The following is a 20,080-nucleotide window of genomic DNA, read 5'->3' on the forward strand; positions in this document are numbered from 1 at the left end:
CTGTTTAAAATCTGTCGCAAAACCATATAAAATAATTTCTCAGTCAAATGGCGGGATAAATTTGAAAATAACTTAACTAGTAATTACAGATTTTATTTTATTTTATTTAATTTATTTTTAAAGCAAAGACATGGTGCTTCGAAAGCAATCTTAACAGATTTCCAAAAGATAAATTGAATCATCTAGAGGCTAAAGGAGTGGGAAGTGGCACAAGAGACATGTATTCGCTAGTTGTGACGATAATTCACATATTTTTATCAGTTGACTTCGCGGATCCTTCTGCTCTATCAGCATTGAACGGTAGTCGTGTTGTGACACTGAACTGCATTGGCGTAGGCGTATGTTTACATATTGAAAGTTGAAAATGGCGGGTAATTGCGAAGATGTGAATGACGGATTCGAGTCATATAAGCAAGATACTAGAATACCTTGTAAATATGGCGTTAAATGCTTCCAGAAAAATCCCACTCATCACAAGAAGTATAAGCATCCTCCAAAACGAATTCCGGATGTAAGTGATACGGCGTCTGTTTCGTAAATGTTCCACCAGATAACAGCAATCGAAAATTTTGTTGTTAAACTTGTATCTTGAATGTACACACAGAATAGGACCACACTTTAGTGCCGTGACTGTTGTTTTTGTCGTACATTTCATCAGTAGATACATTCTAAGAGATTTCAGGTATTAAGTACTCAATACAGTGTTTGTTTATTCGCCGTCCGCGGATAATTTTCATTGCATGGATATTGTCAGAAGTGTAGTAGCTTTTATACATAACCCCCTCCACCCTCCCGCTCACACACAAAATATTATCGTGTTTTGTTATATGTTTATATTATTACTACATTGTGCAGTGGCTATATATCACAAAAATTAAGTATTGAAGATAAATGTTTGAGTAAAGAATTTACGTCCCATGTTAAGTAATCTTCAACTGTTTAGCAACTTTAATTTAAGAATCATATTTTAAGCCTATTCTGCGGGTATGGAATCCATTTTTTTGTCTTTGATTCGCTGTGAAATTTGTTGTAAGATTTTATTCCATTACACTGGTGACTAGTAGACACTTCCATTCATGGCCTCGTGCATCCAGATAGTTTTCTGGGGGAGTTGTTAGGGAGTGTAGACAGCAAACTGTGCCTGCTGGAGCCCAACACACAGGCAACCCCGGGGAGAGAGGGATTCTGAGTTCCTCACACACTGTTGGCAACTTCTCATGTGCTTACTAGTTCGACAAAACACAGTTGTAGGCACAGGTAATGTATTTTTATATCGCTAATGGTGGCAGCTGGACACAGAACACTTGTTGAAAGTTCATGACATATTAAAACTGTGTGCCAGACTGGAACTAGAACTTTAGCTTTCATAAGCAGAACACTTGCGTGCAAAAGACAGGGCTCCCAGATTTGAGTCCAAGTCTGTCATACAGTTCTAATCTAACAGGAAGTATTGCATAAGTGTACACTGTTGCAGAGTGAAAATTCATTCAGAAAACACCCGTTGCTAGAAGTTGACCAGCTTCTGCCGACTTTAGCCAATCCAGAACTTGGGAGCTCTTGTTCATGTCATTGAGAACAAATAGTGGCTATAGCCATATTTTGTGAACCACTGTTGAGTGAATGGCAGAGGGTACTGCTGTTTGTACCGTGTATTAGGGTTTCTTCCGATTTTATTTTAATATGGAGGATGAGGAGGAGGATTGCTTAAATGCATTTAGATGCACTTTAATTAGTCTAATTGTGTCTTTGTGGTCCCTGCTGGAGTGATGTGTAGAGGTTATAGTACATTCCTAGCTTCCTCATGTATTATTGGTTTTTGAAACATTGTAAGTTGACTTTCATGGTATAGTTGGTGTGTCTCTTAGGCATCTGCCAGTTGAGGTTTTTCAGCATTTCAGTGATGCCCTTCCATCAGTCAAAAGTGACCATCCTTGCTGACCTCCTTTCTATACATTTGATATCCCCTATTAGCCCTGTTTGGAGTGAGCCCCACACACTTGTGCAGTATTTTAGAATGAGTTGCATGAGTTTTTCGTAGTCAGTCTCCCTTGTGTAAAACATTCTCAGTCTTCTTTGTGTGTCAAGACTGACTAAAATTACAGTTTTCAACAATCACCTGTTATTTTCGTCAGGAGCAACTGATCACCAGGAGAATGTTTTATACAAGGACGTGCTTGTGAGAAACTTCAGTCTCAAGTTTCATTTTTAGAGTGATAGCATTTTTTCATTATATGATCAATGAAGTGAAGTCTGACATCTATTTTATTAATGAGTAAGCGTATGTAATCACTCAATTGATTTCTTGGTAAAAGATACCTCCAGCCCCCTTGCATTTTTCAGTTTGGCGCAGACTTAAAGATTAGGCTTCGCTATCAGTCAGTTTGTTACCACAACCAGATGTTTTGTTTTCTCATTTGTTACCTTTTCCAACTAGTCCGCAGCTCGTGGTCGTGCGGTAGCGTTCTCGCTTCCCGCGCCCGGGTTCCCGGGTGCGATTCCCGGTGGGGTCAGGGATTTTCTCTGCCTCGTGATGACTGGGTGTTGTGTGCTGTCCTTAGGTTAGTTAGGTTTTAGTAGTTCTAAGTTCTAGGGGACTGATGACCATAGATGTTAAGTCCCATAGTGCTCAGAGCCTTTTCCAACTTATAAGCAAATTGTCACCTTCCAATCCAATCCAGTCCTCGAACTGTCTATTGCCACAACTAAGCTTTCACGGGGTCAAATACCAGAAAAACCAGACTGCTATTATAACAATAACTGTAAGCAATACCAGAGAAACCAGACTGCTATTATAACAATAACTGTAAGGAAGCTGTGGTTGAAAAGAGAGTGAAACAGTGTTGTAGCATATCCCTGATGCTTCTCAATGTATAGGCCTACACTGAGCAAGATGTGAAGGAAAAACAAGGAGCTATTTGCAAAGGGAATTAAAATTTACTAAGAAGATACTGAAACTTCGAGGTTTGCTGATGACTTAATTCTGTCACAGACAACAAAGGAATTAGAAGAACAGTTAAGCAGATTGGATAATTTCTTAAAAGGAAATTGAAAGGTGAATATCAGCAAAAGTGAAATGAAGGCATGGAATGTGCTGTAATTAAATCAGGTTATACTGAGAGAATTAGATTAGGAAATGATGCTAAAAGAAGCAGATGAGCTTTGTTATTTGTGCAGAAAAATAACTGGTGGTGAGGGTATAAAATGCAGAATAACAATAGCAAGAGAAGCATTTCTCAAAACGAGAAATTTCTTAATAATGAATATGATTTAAAGCCCCAAGAAATCTTTTCTGAAGGCATTTGGAGTGTAGCTTTGTATGGAAGTGAATCATGGATGATGAAGTTACAGACTAGAAGAGAATAGAAGCTTTTGAAATGTGGTGCTGACAGAAGAATGCCGGAAATTAGAAGGGTTATACTGAGAGAATTAGATTAGGAAATGATGCTAAAAGAAGCAGATGAGCTTTGTTATTTGTGCAGAAAAATAACTGGTGGTGAGGGTATAAAATGCAGAATAACAATAGCAAGAGAAGCATTTCTCAAAACGAGAAATTTCTTAATAATGAATATGATTTAAAGCCCCAAGAAATCTTTTCTGAAGGCATTTGGAGTGTAGCTTTGTATGGAAGTGAATCATGGATGATGAAGTTACAGACTAGAAGAGAATAGAAGCTTTTGAAATGTGGTGCTGACAGAAGAATGCCGGAAATTAGAAGGGTAGCTCTGACAACTTTTGTGAGGTACTAAATGGACTTGGGGGGGGGGATGTAGGTCATAAATTCATTCAAAAGTGCGAGTGATTGATAGGACTCAACTGGAGACAAGATATTGTAGCTTTAGTAACAGAGGAAGTTGAGCAGGGTTACAGGGGGGGGGGGGGGGGGGGTGGAAAAACATGACTACTGTAAGCAGGTTCAAATGGCTGTAAATTGCAATAAGTATGCAGAAATGAAGGACCTTGCAGAGGATGGACTTAGTGTGGAGATCTTATCATACCAGTCTTCAAACTGAAGCTCACAACAATGCATTATTTTAAGTAACTGCATATGCATAAAGTCTGAAGTGATTATTAATATTATATGCCAGGTTATTAATATAGAACTGGAATACAAAGGTCCCAGCTCACTTCCCTGTGTGAAGGCAGTCATCTCCCATTGACTCTCCATATGAGATATTACTGTGCCCCCTCACTTCCAACAAATCCTCAGTCCAACCACAGATTTCATTTGATACTCCATGTGTTGTTACTTTCTTTAATAAGCCTTTGGGTAATAACCAAGTCAAAAACCACATACATATGGAATTCCAACAATATTGGTGGATGATAATATTCTTCTCGGGTATGCAGCCGGATCATAACGTCTTCATGACACAATATTTCCGCGGTCCAACTGGCCGCCATCTTCAGGTGAGGGTGCTGGTGCACGATCTCGCCGGAACTGACTTCCTAGCGCAAGCTGCGGCCCCTATATAGGCCGCAGAAGACCCACAACGCGTGCGCGAGAAGGTGCCGTAACTGCCCTCTAGCACAGTAAACATACGGCGCCGCCAGTGGTGGAAATAGGCGAAATCGAGATATCGCTGTCAAAAATTAAAAAAATTTTATTCCGACGATCGAAACACAGACCGTTGTTTTTTGATGTCAGATAACACCAAGTCTTACTTAAAAGATAGCCCTTGTCTCTATTAATAAGATTGTCAGATAAACGAATCTCTATGGATTCTTTTAAAACACAGTCCCAATAGCGAGATGCCGGGGCAACCATTTGTGTCTTGTCATAAAGCATTCTGTGTCCCTCGGTGAGACAGTGCTCCGCCACTGCAGATTTCTCAGGTTGAAGCAGCCGTGTGTGTCGCTGAATGCTCAACACATCGGTCCTGAATGGTCCGGATTGTCTGCCCAATATAAGCCTTCCCACAGTGGCAAGGGATCTTGTACACACCGGGCTTCCTCAAACCCAAGTCATCCTTTACAGAGCCAAGGAGCGCTCTAATCTTGGCTGGCAGACGAAAAATACTTTTGATATGGTATCTTTTCAGAATTCTTCCTATCTTCGAGGAAATGCTCCCAGCAAAAGGCAGAAAAGCCACCGATTTGCAGGTATCTTCTGGTGGTTCAGGCGAAGGTCCAAACTGGAAAACACGACGGATCTGTTTATCTGTATAGCCATTCTGCTTGAACACAACCTTTAGATGGTCCAATTCTTGTGTCAAGCTTTCTCCATCTGAAATGGCATAAGCTCTTCTCGCCAATGTCCGCAGGACCCCCGTACGCTGGAACGATGGATGACAGCTAGAAGCATGCAGGTAACGGTCCGTGTGCGTAGGCTTTTGATAAACACTGTGTCCCAGTGTCCCATCATCCTTTCTGTACACCAGAACATCCAGAAACGGAAGCTTTCCATCACTTTCTACCTCCATAGTAAACTTGATGCTAGGATGCAGGGAATTAAAATGATCCAGGAGGCGGTCAAGAGCTTCTCTCCCATGAGGCCACACCATAAACGTATCGTCAACGTACCTCCAGAAACGAGTTGGTTTTAAGGACGCCGTCTTCAGCGCCATGTCCTCAAAATCTTCCATAAAAAGATTGGCGACTATTGGGGACAATGGGCTCCCCATAGCCACTCCGTCAGTCTGTTCAAAATATTTGTCATTAAATAAAAAGTACGTCGACGTCAGCACGTGGCGACAAAGCCTGGTTGTTTCCTCATCCAGTTTCTCACCAATTAATTGCAAGGATTCTTCCAGAGGAACCTGGGTAAAAAGCGACACGACATCAAAGCTCACAAGTAAATCTGAGGGACTAAGAGACAAGGACTTCAATCTCTGAATAAACACCATACAATTGGAAATGTGATGCTCGCATTTACCGACGTGAGGGCCAAGAACAGATGCTAAATACTTGGCTAGATTGTAGGTAGGAGCACCCAAATTACTCACGATCGGACGATGCGGGACCCCTTTCTTATGAATCTTGGGTAGACCGTATAATCTCGGTGGCACGGCAGCACCAGGACGAAGTTTTTTGAGAACGTCGTCAGGTAACGAACTCTTCTTCAGCAGTGAAAGCGTCTTCCGTTTTATCCGTTCAGTTGGGTCGTCCTGCAATGTTCTGTATGCTGAGTCTTCAAGTAAGAGATCCATCTTTCCCAGGTAGTCATCACATGACAGAAGAACCGTTGCGTTGCCTTTGTCTGCTGGTAGAACTATCAGATCTTCGTCTTCTCTAATGGACCGGACGGCTGCCCTTTCGAGAGAGGAGATGTTACTCCGTGGAGGCGGCGCCCGCCGCAATGTATGTGAGACCTCTTGCCTAATCTCTTCAGCTTGGTCCTCCGAAAAGCTGGACACTGCTTGTTCGACTGCGCAGATGATTTCGGTGGTAGGCACATTCCTCGGTGTAGGGGCAAAATTCAGGCCTTTCTCCAACACTGACAGTGTGGCGTCGTCCAGTTCTTTACTCGTGAGGTTAATCACTGTCCGTCGACGGGTGTCGTCATCAGATGTCGGGGGTTGAGAAGAAAGCCGTTGAAACTTCGAAAACGCTTTCACTGCTGAAGAAGAGTTCGTTACCTGACGACGTTCTCAAAAAACTTCGTCCTGGTGCTGCCGTGCCACCGAGATTATACGGTCTACCCAAGATTCATAAGAAAGGGGTCCCGCATCGTCCGATCGTGAGTAATTTGGGTGCTCCTACCTACAATCTAGCCAAGTATTTAGCATCTGTTCTTGGCCCTCACGTCGGTAAATGCGAGCATCACATTTCCAATTGTATGGTGTTTATTCAGAGATTGAAGTCCTTGTCTCTTAGTCCCTCAGATTTACTTGTGAGCTTTGATGTGTCGCTTTTTACCCGGGTTCCTCTGGAAGAATCCTTGCAATTAATTGGTGAGAAACTGGATGAGGAAACAACCAGGCTTTGTCGCCACGTGCTGACGTCGACGTACTTTTTATTTAATGACAAATATTTTGAACAGACTGACGGAGTGGCTATGGGGAGCCCATTGTCCCCAATAGTCGCCAATCTTTTTATGGAAGATTTTGAGGACATGGCGCTGAAGACGGCGTCCTTAAAACCAACTTGTTTCTGGAGGTACGTTGATGATACGTTTATGGTGTGGCCTCATGGGAGAGAAGCTCTTGACCGCCTCCTAGATCATTTTAATTCCCTGCATCCTAGCATCAAGTTTACTATGGAGGTAGAAAGTGATGGAAAGCTTCCGTTTCTGGATGTTCTGGTGTACAGAAAGGATGATGGGACACTGGGACACAGTGTTTATCGAAAGCCTACGCACACGGACCGTTACCTGCATGCTTCTAGCTGTCATCCATCGTTCCAGCGTACGGGGGTCCTGCGGACATTGGCGAGAAGAGCTTATGCCATTTCAGATGGAGAAAGCTTGACACAAGAATTGGACCATCTAAAGGTTGTGTTCAAGCAGAATGGCTATACAGATAAACAGATCCGTCGTGTTTTCCAGTTTGGACCTTCGCCTGAACCACCAGAAGATACCTGCAAATCGGTGGCTTTTCTGCCTTTTGCTGGGAGCATTTCCTCGAAGATAGGAAGAATTCTGAAAAGATACCATATCAAAAGTATTTTTCGTCTGCCAGCCAAGATTAGAGCGCTCCTTGGCTCTGTAAAGGATGACTTGGGTTTGAGGAAGCCCGGTGTGTACAAGATCCCTTGCCACTGTGGGAAGGCTTATATTGGGCAGACAATCCGGACCATTCAGGACCGATGTGTTGAGCATTCAGCGACACACACGGCTGCTTCAACCAGAGAAATCTGCAGTGGCGGAGCACTGTCTCACCGAGGGACACAGAATGCTTTATGACAAGACACAAATGGTTGCCCCGGCATCTCGCTATTGGGACTGCGTTTTAAAAGAATCCCTAGAGATTCGTTTATCTGACAATCTTTTAATAGAGACAAGGGCTATCTTTTAAGTAAGACTTGGTGTTATCTGACATCAAAAAACAACGGTCTGTGTTTCGATCGTCGGAATAAAATTTTTTTAATTTTTGACAGCGATATCTCGATTTCGCCTATTTCCACCACTGGCGGCGCCGTATGTTTACTGTGCTAGAGGGCAGTTACGGCACCTTCTCGCGCACGCGTTGTGGGTCTTCTGCGGCCTATATAGGGGCCGCAGCTTGCGCTAGGAAGTCAGTTCCGGCGAGATCGTGCACCAGCACCCTCACCTGAAGATGGCGGCCAGTTGGACCGCGGAAATATTGTGTCATGAAGACGTTATGATCCGGCTGCATACCCGAGAAGAATATTATCAATTATTACACCGGGAAAGCCTTCGTAGCCACAATATTGGTGGATACTAATGGGTGGCAGGATTGTTTCAAAACACAGATGCAGCTAACTATGGCGATTCTGACAGATGAAAGGAAACAATTTTTCTGCACAGCCATGGCATGTAGCCACAGCATGGCAATAGCTAATGTTTATATTTAGAGTTCAGATTTTATCTAAGATATTGTGAGTGTGTAGTGAACAATGTGATAATGAACTAGATAAGGCAGCAAATTGTGGAACTGACAGTGTTAAATGAGTCAGAAGAGTGCATATGGAACTTTAAAACTAACACAAAGAGATAGAACAGACTCCAGAGAATTGACTTAGTTTTGAATGCCACTTGCAACAGCATAGAGAAAAAGATTGTCATTTGTACAATACCAAAGGGAAAGAAAAATTTAGAGAATGGAAAGAGATCAAGCAGTGATGCAAACACAATATACAGGTTGTCTGAGAAGGTTTAGCTGCCTCTGGTAATGTTTGTAATGGTACTTGCTGATGGTTTGTATCTGCTCATTTTGCACATGGTACAGAATTTTTTACATACTGGTATATATTTTCTTTCCTCATTTTCCATCAGTATTACTTCACAATCCTTTGATTCATTGCCCTTCGACCCCTGTAACCAGATAGCATACGTTAGTGCTCTTCCTTCAACACCTCTCTTCTCAGCTTAGCAGATACTACCATGCATTGACCCAACTTAGTTGACCTACATAACAGGCAGATGTGCACAATGAAGTGTGCCTGTGTTGTGTACAGCTTGTATTTGGCATCAGCAGTTTGTGGTGTCTGCCACTCTGCAACACTGTAAGTCAGTGGTTGCACTACTGTACCCTTCCTGCTTTGACTGTCTACATTCCTGTGTTTCTTGCCTGACTTACAAATGGCCTCATGGTCAAACTCTCTCTGTCTCAATGCCTACCTAGTGAGTCTGCTTGAAGGGTCTTTCAACCTCAACAACCATTTCAATGTGGCTTGGTTGGTTACCACCATGAACTTCTTACCATATAAATAGTATATTACACTTAGTATCTCCTTCATTGTGGAGCAATTCCTTTCTGCATTATTTAGCTGCCGAGAAGTGTAAGACAGAGGTTGCTCCACACTATCTATTACTTGACTCAAAAGACACCTCAATGCGTGGTTGAAAGCTTCACATGATAGTAAAAAGCTCTTTCTCGTATTCTGGAAAAACCAACACTAGACTTATTAAAGCTTTTCAACCCCTCAAGTATAGCTTTTCATTAATTCTAGTTTTATTTCTTTCTTTTTGTAGCAGTTGTTTAAGTGGCCATGCAACATTTGTGAACCCTTTCATGAATTTTCTTTATTGATTGGCCAACCCCAAAAGTGATTTAACTTCTTGCTTGTCTTAGGAGTCTGGAAATCCTGTACTACTTGTGTTAGCCTCGAGTATATCTTCCCCCCATCTTGAGTAATTATATGTCCCAAATCACTAACTTCCTTCAGAACAAAATGTCACTTCTCAGTGCTTAACATTAGACGCGAAGTGCTTAACCTTCTAAAAATTTCCTTCAATCATTGCACAAGCTCCTTCATATCCCTTGAGAACACAATTATATTGTTGAGGTACATCATATGTTGCCAAGGTTTCAAACCCATCCAACAGCTGCTGAAATGTTCCTAGCAAACTTTTTAATCCAAATTGAATCTTTTGGTATTGGTAGGAAATACAGAAGCGTCCGATTCCACCTGTCTGCTTTGACCAATGACGTCACAAATATGGCGGAAACGACCATACACTATGACTCCAATATGGCGTCTATGACGTCATTACGTAAACATGACCACAAACACGAAAATACATTGAAAAACCACCACACAAATGTTCCAAAAAAAAAACTAATGAAACTAACGGGACAAACATGGGAAATTGAGGGTTTTTGGGTGGGGGACAAAGTAAATATAAACAAATTTAGACACACACCACCATAACAAACCACACAAAAGACGAAAAAAAACCGACAACACAAAACTCCCCAAATTCCACTAAACACAATATCCTCTGGAATCGGACACTTCCCTTGACCTATATAGCTCAACAGCAGCTCCCAAACCCACAAATTGGAATCGAACACATCCCTTGACCTATATAGCTCAACATCAGCTCCCGATCCCACAAATTGGAATCGAACACTTCCCTTGACCTATATAGGTCAACAGAAACTACTGGTACAAAATCATAAAACCCAAAACTACAACCACGTACACAATCATCACTACCTCAAAAAACACAACAAACCAACAATATTGGAATCGAACACTTCCCCTGACCTATTATCCTTATGACATCTCCACATACAGCCGTCCCTGGTCCGAGATGCCGGAACTTTAGTAAGCCTCATTTCTTCACGACATACTGAACACTTCACGATTTCATCCAAAAATCCGAATAGTTGAAGAAATTTTATTAGAGACAACGCTCTGTCCCTCATCATCGCCGACAACCGAAAACTGTTGACATTGTCAGTCATACCCATACCTAACAAAGGCATAAAAAAAGCAATTTACCAAAATTCACACACGACGAACAGAAAAATCTACAATAACATCGAAATAACAAAACTAAAATCGTTAACTCACTGAAAAATATTCTGCTGAAAGCACAGTCCCGATACCACACACGTACAATGCTATCATGCAAATGAACCCCATAACCACCGATCGCAACAATACGCCACCTATAAACATGTCACACATGCAAACTAAACCAGAAGCATCACCTAACTCACCACCAGAGAGCACCACCGATCACATCAAAACGACACCTACAAACACGCCACTCACGAACTAAATTCCGTGCTGTTGTGACGTCGCACACCACAACAGCCTTACATCACAGGTCAAAGCTGACAGGTGGGATCGGACACTTCGGTCGGCCCTTGGTAATGACACCAGGAAACTGAGAATGCCATCATTGGCCATTCCTCTGGAACCACATTCAACTGACAATATGCACTCCTTAAATCTCTCGTAGCAAAGTGCTGGTGCTGCCCCAAGTTGTAGATGGTCTCCATGATATTGAGTATCAGTTACACATCTGTTACCACCTTACGATTTAGATGTTGGTAGTCACAACGGAATCTATACTTTTTGAACTGTTAGCTGATCTTTTGGGCATAACCAAGACAGCTGTCCCCCAAGGACTAGTGTTCTCTTCTATTATTCCATTGGCTAGCTACTGTTTAATGAAGTCCTCAATAACTGGCTGTAAATGCCAAGGTGTTTTGTATGGTTTACGATGTTCTGCTGCTTCGTGCCCAATTGGCGTTCTGTGTTGCATTATATCTGTCGCAGGAAGTGGGCCCTGAGGATTAAATAGGTTCTTGAATTCCAGTAACAGCTTTTCCGTTTCCAACCGCATTCCTTATTTTAGATGCACCACGTTCATAAGTAGCAGTTCTAATGGCAGTTTGTGTATCACGATGGCTCTCTTGACATGTCCCAATCGTTGTCATCTAGAATGTCCGAATTCTCTACCATCAGCCTCTTGGTCACCTTTACCTCATTGGTGCCAAAATTATCCAAACTGACGGGTATTGCTCTCCTGTCATCTCTCTCCAGTAAGTGTTCAATACCCACATCTACAGTAAACTCCAGTTCTGCACTCACCCAAGATAACTTCCCAGTGCCTTCTGGCTTTAAATCTTGCGAATTAAGCCTTAGGATATTTGTCAGCTGACATTGTTCCTCTAAGTTGCACCATGCATTGCCAAAGGTCAATTTTGGCATGATGTTTGAACAGAAAGTTCCCCAAAATTGTGCTGTAACCTTTGCGTACATGAGGCACTACTTCTACATATTGCTGAAATTGCTGTGCCCTAAAATGAAACCTCAAAATTGCTGAACTTAACGATTCCACATCATTGTCCCCCACACCATGCAAACTATAGCCTGGTGGGTTTAATTGCCTCCTCCATATGAGGTCCAAACTTGCCATTGACATATGTACCCTTGTGTCCAACATAAATGTATATTTCTTGCCTCTCACTATTCCTACTACACCACCACACTCCGTCTCTGCATAAGTAGATTTGGGTTTCCCATTTATATTTAACATTTGCTTATTTCCCCTGTTCCTACATTGTCTGTTGCCCCTACAGTCTTGTTGTCAGTGTCCAGTCGCACAACACTTTTCATCTTTGGCTGATGACATCACCTCTGGACGTGCTCTGATCATCCATACCAATAACTCTTTATATCAGCAGAAAACAGACCCCTGTTGGTACGTCATTCTCCTCTAACTCTGTAGTCAACCTAACAGCGGCATACAGGAGATATATATCCAAACCCCTGTAGCCCCCTGCCCAATTTATTCCTGCCTGTCATAAGAGGCAACTAAAAGGAGTCTCATGTTTCGGCCTTTATGTGATGGTCCCCTGTAGGGTTTAACCTCCATTTTTCAAAATTTTCCTAAAGACCGAGCCAATTGGGGAAGGGTGCCTTACAGGGTGCATTGTATCCATCGTGCCTTGAGATCTTTAGCCCACTTTCTCATCATCGCACTGCAGTCCAGCTCATTCTCCATCTCTTGGGCATGGATGCCTTGCTGGATGCGTTTTCCACCATGCACTATGCAGTGTCGCTTTTTGTGCCGATGATGACCATGGACTTCATTGCACCTCATATACAGCATGGTAGCCAGTCCGTTGTGGTGGGACCTGCCGTGTACCCTGTTGGTTGTAGTCCCCTGGCAACAAAGGCATCGCTCTGCTGATGTCTGTGCTGTTAACTCCCCATGAATGCCAAGGAGTAGATGCCTGTCATCCTGGGGCATCAGGACTCCCAGCAATGGCCATCCTGCTAGGTGGCATTTGCTGCGGCTGGGTGGTGTCTGTTAGGAGCACTCGTGGTTGGAGTGGGTGGCATCAGGGTGGATGATGCACAATGAAGCGTACCACGTCATCACTTGCTGGTGATCAAACACCAGCAGTCTCTAAGCGTTCCAAGTCTCAGTACAATGCAAGAAAATACGACCCTAAATCATTTCCCTCTCTAGCCACACCATGGGAGGAACGCCAGGCTAAGGATGGCACCGAACCTTATTCAGCCCGGTATCTCATATGTACGAGAACTGATGGGGACTCCTTTGTTTTGATGAAGCCATAGTTTTTTTGTAGAGCATTTAGAGGACAGGTTTGGGGAGGTGGAGGGCTTGTCCAAAATTCAATCTGGATCAGTCTTGATCAAAACAGCATCCTCTGCCCAATCATGCACTCTACTTGCTTGTAACAAGTTGGGGAATGTTTCTGTTACCATCTCGCCACATAAGAGCTTAAATATGGTCTAGGGTATTATCTTCCACAGGGACCTTCTTTTGCCAGCCGACGATGAACTGCGCACTAGTTTAGAGCGGCAAGGTGTTCATTTCGTGTGGCGCGTCCATCAGGGTCCGAGGAATCGGGTGACACTTTACCCGAGAAGGTCAAGGTGATGGTCTACCACAGTGATGTCAAGCCATATATCCCTCCCCAAATACGGTGCTTTAAGGGCTGCAAATTCAGCCATATGTCATCCCGCTGTACTTCCAGCGTCACCTATCGAGGTGGTGGACGTCCATCACACCCCAATAATCCATGTGCCCCACCTCCCGTCTGTGTCATCATTCACCTTGCTTGCCAGACTGCAGGATTTTAGAGAAAGAGAGGAAAATCATGGAATACAAGACCCTGGACTGACTAATCTACACTGAGGCTAAGAGAAAATATGAGCACCTACATCCTCTGGCTATGACCACCTCGTATGCTGCTGCTAAGAGAACAGTTGTAGCCCCCATCAGTGCCATGAATTCCAGTCGGCTTTCAGAGCCAGAAGGCTACACCTGCCCCCTTGATGGTGGGGGGGGCACTCCCCCCCCCTCCTCCTGTTGCTTCCGCACCACCTACCTCAGGAGTACTGCCCGCCCCCCCCCTTTTCCCCCAGCCATCGGGGACACCAGTCCCCACTTCTCAGCCGGAGAAGAGTAAGTCTTCTTTGGCTCTTCTCACCACAAAATGGTCCCTTGGGTCACTCCCTTCTCAGGCTTCTGCTAATGGGAAAGATGATGCCTGTCAGTGGCTGAAATCCCAAAAGCAGCTGGTTGTAGGGCTTCACGATCATTCTCAGTCCCGGGGACTGAGTCAGTGAAGCCCTCCCATTCAGAGAAACCCAAGGAGCAGTGACAAAAGTCCAAGAAGAAGAACCCTAAGACCAAGGAAAATGTGGTGGTACCCACACCACCACTACCTACAAGCTCTGCGTCTGGGGATAAGGTGGAGATCCTGGCGTCCGCTGAGGACCTAGATCTTGCCAGACACTCAGACGCAATGGACATAGACTGTTCAGACAATAAGTTGGTGGTTTCGGGTGACCCTGAGGTGTAAACTGCCTCGTTGAATCTTCCTTGCATTCCGAATATCATGACGACGACATATTCCAGTGGAATTGCTTCTGTTTTTCCCACCGCCTGGCTGAGCTATGGCAACTGTTAAGCTTTACACCTACTTTCTGCGTTGCCCTCCAGGAAACCTGGTTCCCGGCAGTGGGAACCCCTGCCCTCCAAGGATATAAGGGATATTACAGGAACAATAGTGACTATAATCGAGTATCAGGTGGTGTATGCGTTTATGTCCTAAACTCAGTCTGTAGTGAAACTTTGTCCCTTCAAACTCCTCTTGAAGCTGTGGCTGTCAGAATAAGGATGACGCAGGAAATAACTGTCTGCAACGTATAACTTCCTCCAGATGGTGCAGCACCCCTGAATGTATAAGCTGCACTGATTGATCAACTCCCTAAACCTTTCCTACTTTTTGGAGATTTCAACACCCATAACCCCTTGTGGGGTGGTACTATGCTTACTGGCTGAGGCAGAGATGTCGAAACTTTACTGTCTCAATTCGGCCTCTGTCTCTTAAATACTGGGGCCGCCAGATATTTCAGTGTGGCTCATGATAGTTACTTGGCCATTGATTTATCCATTTTCAGCCCAGGACTTCTCCCATGTATCCACTGGAGAGCACAAGACAACCTGTGCGGTAGTGACCACTTCCCCATTCCTATCACTGCTCTGGCGTCAGGCCCATGGATGCCTGCCCAGGTGGGCTTTAAACAAGGCAGACTGGGAAACTTTCACCTCTGCGGTCACCGTTGACATTCCTCCACACGGTAACATCGATGTGATGGTTGAGCAGATGACTACAGCAATCATTACAGTGGCAGAAAACACGATCCTTCACTCTTTAGTGTGCCCCCGGAGAAAGGTGATCCCTTGGTGGTCACCAGAAGTCGCTGAGCCAATTGAGCAGCATTGGCAAGATGTACAGCACCATAAGTGGCACCCTTCCCTGGAGCACCTCATAGCCTTTAAGCGGCTCCATGCCCGCATTTGCCAGTTTATCAAAATACAGAAACAGGAGTGTTGGGAGGGGTATGTCTCCACCATTGTGTGCCATACATCACCTTTCCAAGTCTGGACGATCAGACGTCTTTTTGGTTACCAGACCCCAACAGGTGTCCCTGGCATTAACATCAATGGCGTGTTATCTACTGATGCAAACACGATTGCTGAACACTTTGTTGAGCACTATGCTCAAGCATCTGTGCCGGAGAACTACCCCCCAGCCTTTTGCACCCTCAAACGGGGGATGGAAAGGAAAGTCCTCTCGTCTGCTACAAGCCACAGTGAACCCTATAATGCCCCATTTACAGAGTTGGAGCTCCTCAGTGCCCTTACACATCGCCCAGACGCAGATCCTGGGCCAGATCGGATCCACAGTCAGATGATTAAACATCTCTCATCTGACTACAAGCGACATCACCTCGTCATCTTCAACCGGATCTGGTGTGATGGCATCTTTCCATCGCAATGGCGGGAGAGCACCATCATTCCAGTTCTCAAACCCGGTAAAAACCCGCTTCATGTGTAGAGCTGTCAGCCCATCAGCCTCACCAACGTTCTTTGTAAGCTGCTGGAACGTATGGTGTGTCAGCAGTTGGGTTGGGTCCTGGAGTCACATGGCCTACTGGTTCCATGTCAGGGCGGCTTCTGCCAGAGGCATTCTGTCACTGATAATCTTGTGTTCATCAAGTCTGCCATCCAAACAGCCTTTCCAGATGCCAACACCTGATTGCCATCTTTTTTGATTTACGAAAAGCATAAGACATCACCTGGCAACATCATATCCTTGCCACATTATACGAGTGGGGTCTCCGAGGCCTGCTCCCAATTTTTATCCACAATTTCCTGTCGCTTTGTACTTTCCGTGTCCAAGTTGGTGCCTCCCATAGTTCGCCCCATATCCAAGAGAATGGGGTCCCGCAGGGCTCCGTTTGAGTGTGTCTCTATTTTTAGTGGACATTACTGGTTTAGCAGCAGCTGTAGGGTCATCTGTCTCACCTTCTCTGTATGCAAACGACTTCTGCATTTCATACTTCTCCACCAGTACTGGTGTTGCTGAGCGGCACCTACAGGGAGCCATCCACAAGACGCAGTCATGGGCTGTAGCCCACGGTTTCCAGTTTTCGGCCGCAAAGTCACGTGTTATGCACTTCTGTTGGCATTGTAATGTTCATCCGGAACCAGAACTTTACCTTAATGATGATCTACTCACCGTAGTGGAGACATATCAATTTTTAGGACTGGTTTTCGAAGCCCAATTGACTTGGCTTCCTCACCTCCATCAGCTGAAGTGGAAGAGCTGGCAGCACCTCAATGCCTTTTACTGGCTGAGCAACACCAACTAGGTTGCAGATCGTTCTATGCTGCAGCACTACAGAGCCCTTGTTCAATCCTGTCTTGACTGTGGGAGTCTGGTTTATGGTTTGGCAGCACCCTCAGCGTTGCATTTACTCGACCGAATGCACCACTGTGATGTTCGCCTAGCGACAGGAGCTTTTAGGACAAAGTCCAGTGACCAGCGTCCTGGTGGAGGCTGGAGTCCCACCATTGCAGGTTAGGCATGCACAATTGCTCTCCTGTTATGTTGCACACGTTTGTAGTTCTCCTGCGCATCCAAATTACTGTCTCCTTTTCCCGCCCACGGCGGTTCATTTCCCTCATCGGCAGCCCAGATCAAGGCTTTTAATTGCAGTTTGTGTGTGATCCTTTCTCTCCAAACTGGTGTCCTTGCCTTTACCATCTATACTTGAGGTTCGTTCACGAGCACCTCCATGGTGTACACCTAGGCCGCGGCTTTGCCTGGACCTTTCATGTGGCCCTAAGGACTCATTTAACCCTGCAACTCTCCGCTGTCACTTCCTCTCAATTCACAACATGTACCGGGGCCATGAAGTGGTTTACACCGATGGCTCAATGGCTGATAGTCCCGTTGGCTTTGTCTGTGTCCATGGAGGACATATATAACAGCACTCCTCACCAGATGAGTGCAGTGTTTTCACTGCAGAGCTGCCTGCCATATCTCATGTTCTTGAGCACATCTGCTCATGCCCAGGTGAGTCATTTCTCCTGTGAACTGACTCCTTGAGCAGCCTACAAGCTATCGACCAGTGCTAACCTCGTCATCCTTTGGTAGCAAGCGTCCAGGAGTCTGTCTATGCCCTGGAATGGTCCAGTTGTTCAGTGGTGTTTGTCTGGACCCCAGGTCACGTCGGAATCCCAGGCAACGAACTTGCCGACAGGCTGGCCAAACAGGCTACGCGGATACTGCTTATGGAGGTTGGCTTCTCTGAAACTGACCTGCGTTCAGTTTTAAGCCGCAAGGTTTTGCGGCTTTGGGAGACGGAATGGCATAACCTCAGTACGCACAACAAGCTGCGTGCCATTAAGGATACTGTGAATGTGAGGAAGACCCCTGTGTGTGCCTCTCGCCAGGACTCTGTGGTTCTCTGTCGGCTCCACATTGGCCATGCATGGTCGACACATGGTTGCCTCCTCCGTCACGAGGACCCATCTCGGTGTTGCTGTGGCTCATGAATGACTGTTGTCCATCTCTTGCTGGACTGCCCACTTTTAGCCGATCTTTGGCGGACTTTTAACTTTCCCAGCACCCTACCTTCAGTGTTGGGTGACAATGCCTCAACAGCAGCTTTAGTTTTACATTTTATTCGCGAGGGTGAGTTTTATCATTTGTTCTAAGTTTTAACACATGTCCTCTGTCCCTGTGTGTCCTCCACCCTAGTGCTTTCAGGGTGGAGGTTTTAATGTGTAGCAGAGTGACTGGCTTTTCCTTTATATCCTCATGGTCAGCCAACCATGGTAAAACGTGCTATCTCGTTTTAACTCCTTCTACCTGTTTCTTGCGTCTTTGTGGTTTTCTTGTCCCTTTTTGTCCATTTAAGTGTTTGTTGCCCTTCAGTTGTTGTTGTGGTTTTTCCTTTCATTCTGTTTTGTGCTGTAATTCTCATTGTCGTATTTTCATCTTTGTGGCATTGTTTCCTTTGGAACAAGGGGCCGATGACCTCATTGTTTGGTCCCTTCCCCCCTCTTAAACCAACCAACTAAACCCCTGTAGATATGTCTGGTGGCAGCCCCCTCAGAAAGGTGTCTAATTCCCTGTGCTTGGCTTCTTGCAGTTTAATCCTATTTACTTCATCACTGTCACCCATCTCATAAGTCTGTGCATTAACTTTCCATATACTATGAGAAAAACTTTCAACCATCTCATTGTGTTTTTCGCTATTCTACTTAACTGGTCACAGATAAACCTTGTGCTATTCCATTTTTTGTAGCATTACTGGAGGCCTTGTTTTAAATCCTCAAACTTGTGTCCATTTTTTAAACCATCTGTACATCTCACAAAATATTTTCTCTCTTCTATCAGTCTCAGGTATGTCATTTGCAATAGCTGACTATCCACCCAACCTACAATATTTGCTGCTGCCTCCGAGTCATCCAAGAAGGACACAACATCCTCAGTTGATTTGCAAGAAAAGGGAGTAATAGTGGTTGCTTCATGTATTAGGGGCTAGCTGGCTTTGGCAATATCTCATTTTCCTTCTTAGCTGCCAGTTGCCTATGCAACTCCATATTATCTGCTCGCAATTGAAGTAACTGATTAATTAACAACTGAATTGCTTCGTGCACAAAAATACCTCGTGTCCTGGACCTTGCCATTGTGGAACCTTTAACCACAATACACAACCAGATATAAAAATCAGTAATACAAAACAATAGTTTACACACTCATTACCATAGCATACTGACCCATGCCCTATGCCTAATCATTAACCATTTTGTTTCAGTACACTGCCTAGCAGTATGGCCATAGCTGTAGTGTGTAGAACACCCCACCGATAATGACTTAGCGCATGGCATGCAGTGCCCTAGTAAGTTGCTCTGTGAACACCTTACTGATTGAGAGTAGTACTCCACTGTGAACATTGGCTGTGACTTGACGCTATGTGTTACTACAAACATTGCTGTTAGTGGTGGTAGTCAAAACTTCTGACACCAACTGCAGTGCGCCTGTGTGGTTGGTCACTACACTAGCAGGTTTGGGACGTGGTAGTAGGTTGTTGTCAGGATGGCCGTCAGAGCATATCTGAATGGCATCAGTAGTCAAAAATTTAATTCAGTTTCGAGTTGCAACACTTGTAACATTGACCCATAGCAGTTATGACGAGGCTTGTGTTGATGACACCAAGGTCAGTAGTCACTGAGGCATTTTCCAAACATTGGTTGCCTTATCATAAGTGCAGAGCAGGACTGCTGACACATGTGCCACTTTGGCATGGCTCTGGAATTCAGTACAGGGCATTCCTGCAGAAACAGAATTCTGCAGCGTGTTGTGTTTCTTGTGGTTCTCTA

At 44.6% G+C, this 20,080-nt stretch overlaps 1 protein-coding gene across 1 annotated transcript in view; it reads left to right on the top strand.

The window, feature by feature from the left end:
• The first annotated feature begins 289 nt into the window (after positions 1-289).
• The window catches only part of LOC126094460 (histone PARylation factor 1), a 112,947-nt gene continuing 93,156 nt past the window's right edge, over positions 290-20,080 (top strand). The window contains exon 1 of the mRNA XM_049908843.1: positions 290-511. Coding sequence (XP_049764800.1) covers positions 365-511 — 147 coding nt within the window. The 5' untranslated portion in view covers positions 290-364. The remainder of the gene's footprint in view (positions 512-20,080) is intronic.

This window comes from Schistocerca cancellata, chromosome 8 (assembly GCF_023864275.1).
Source record: "Schistocerca cancellata isolate TAMUIC-IGC-003103 chromosome 8, iqSchCanc2.1, whole genome shotgun sequence".
Classification (NCBI taxonomy): Eukaryota; Metazoa; Arthropoda; class Insecta; order Orthoptera; family Acrididae; genus Schistocerca; species Schistocerca cancellata.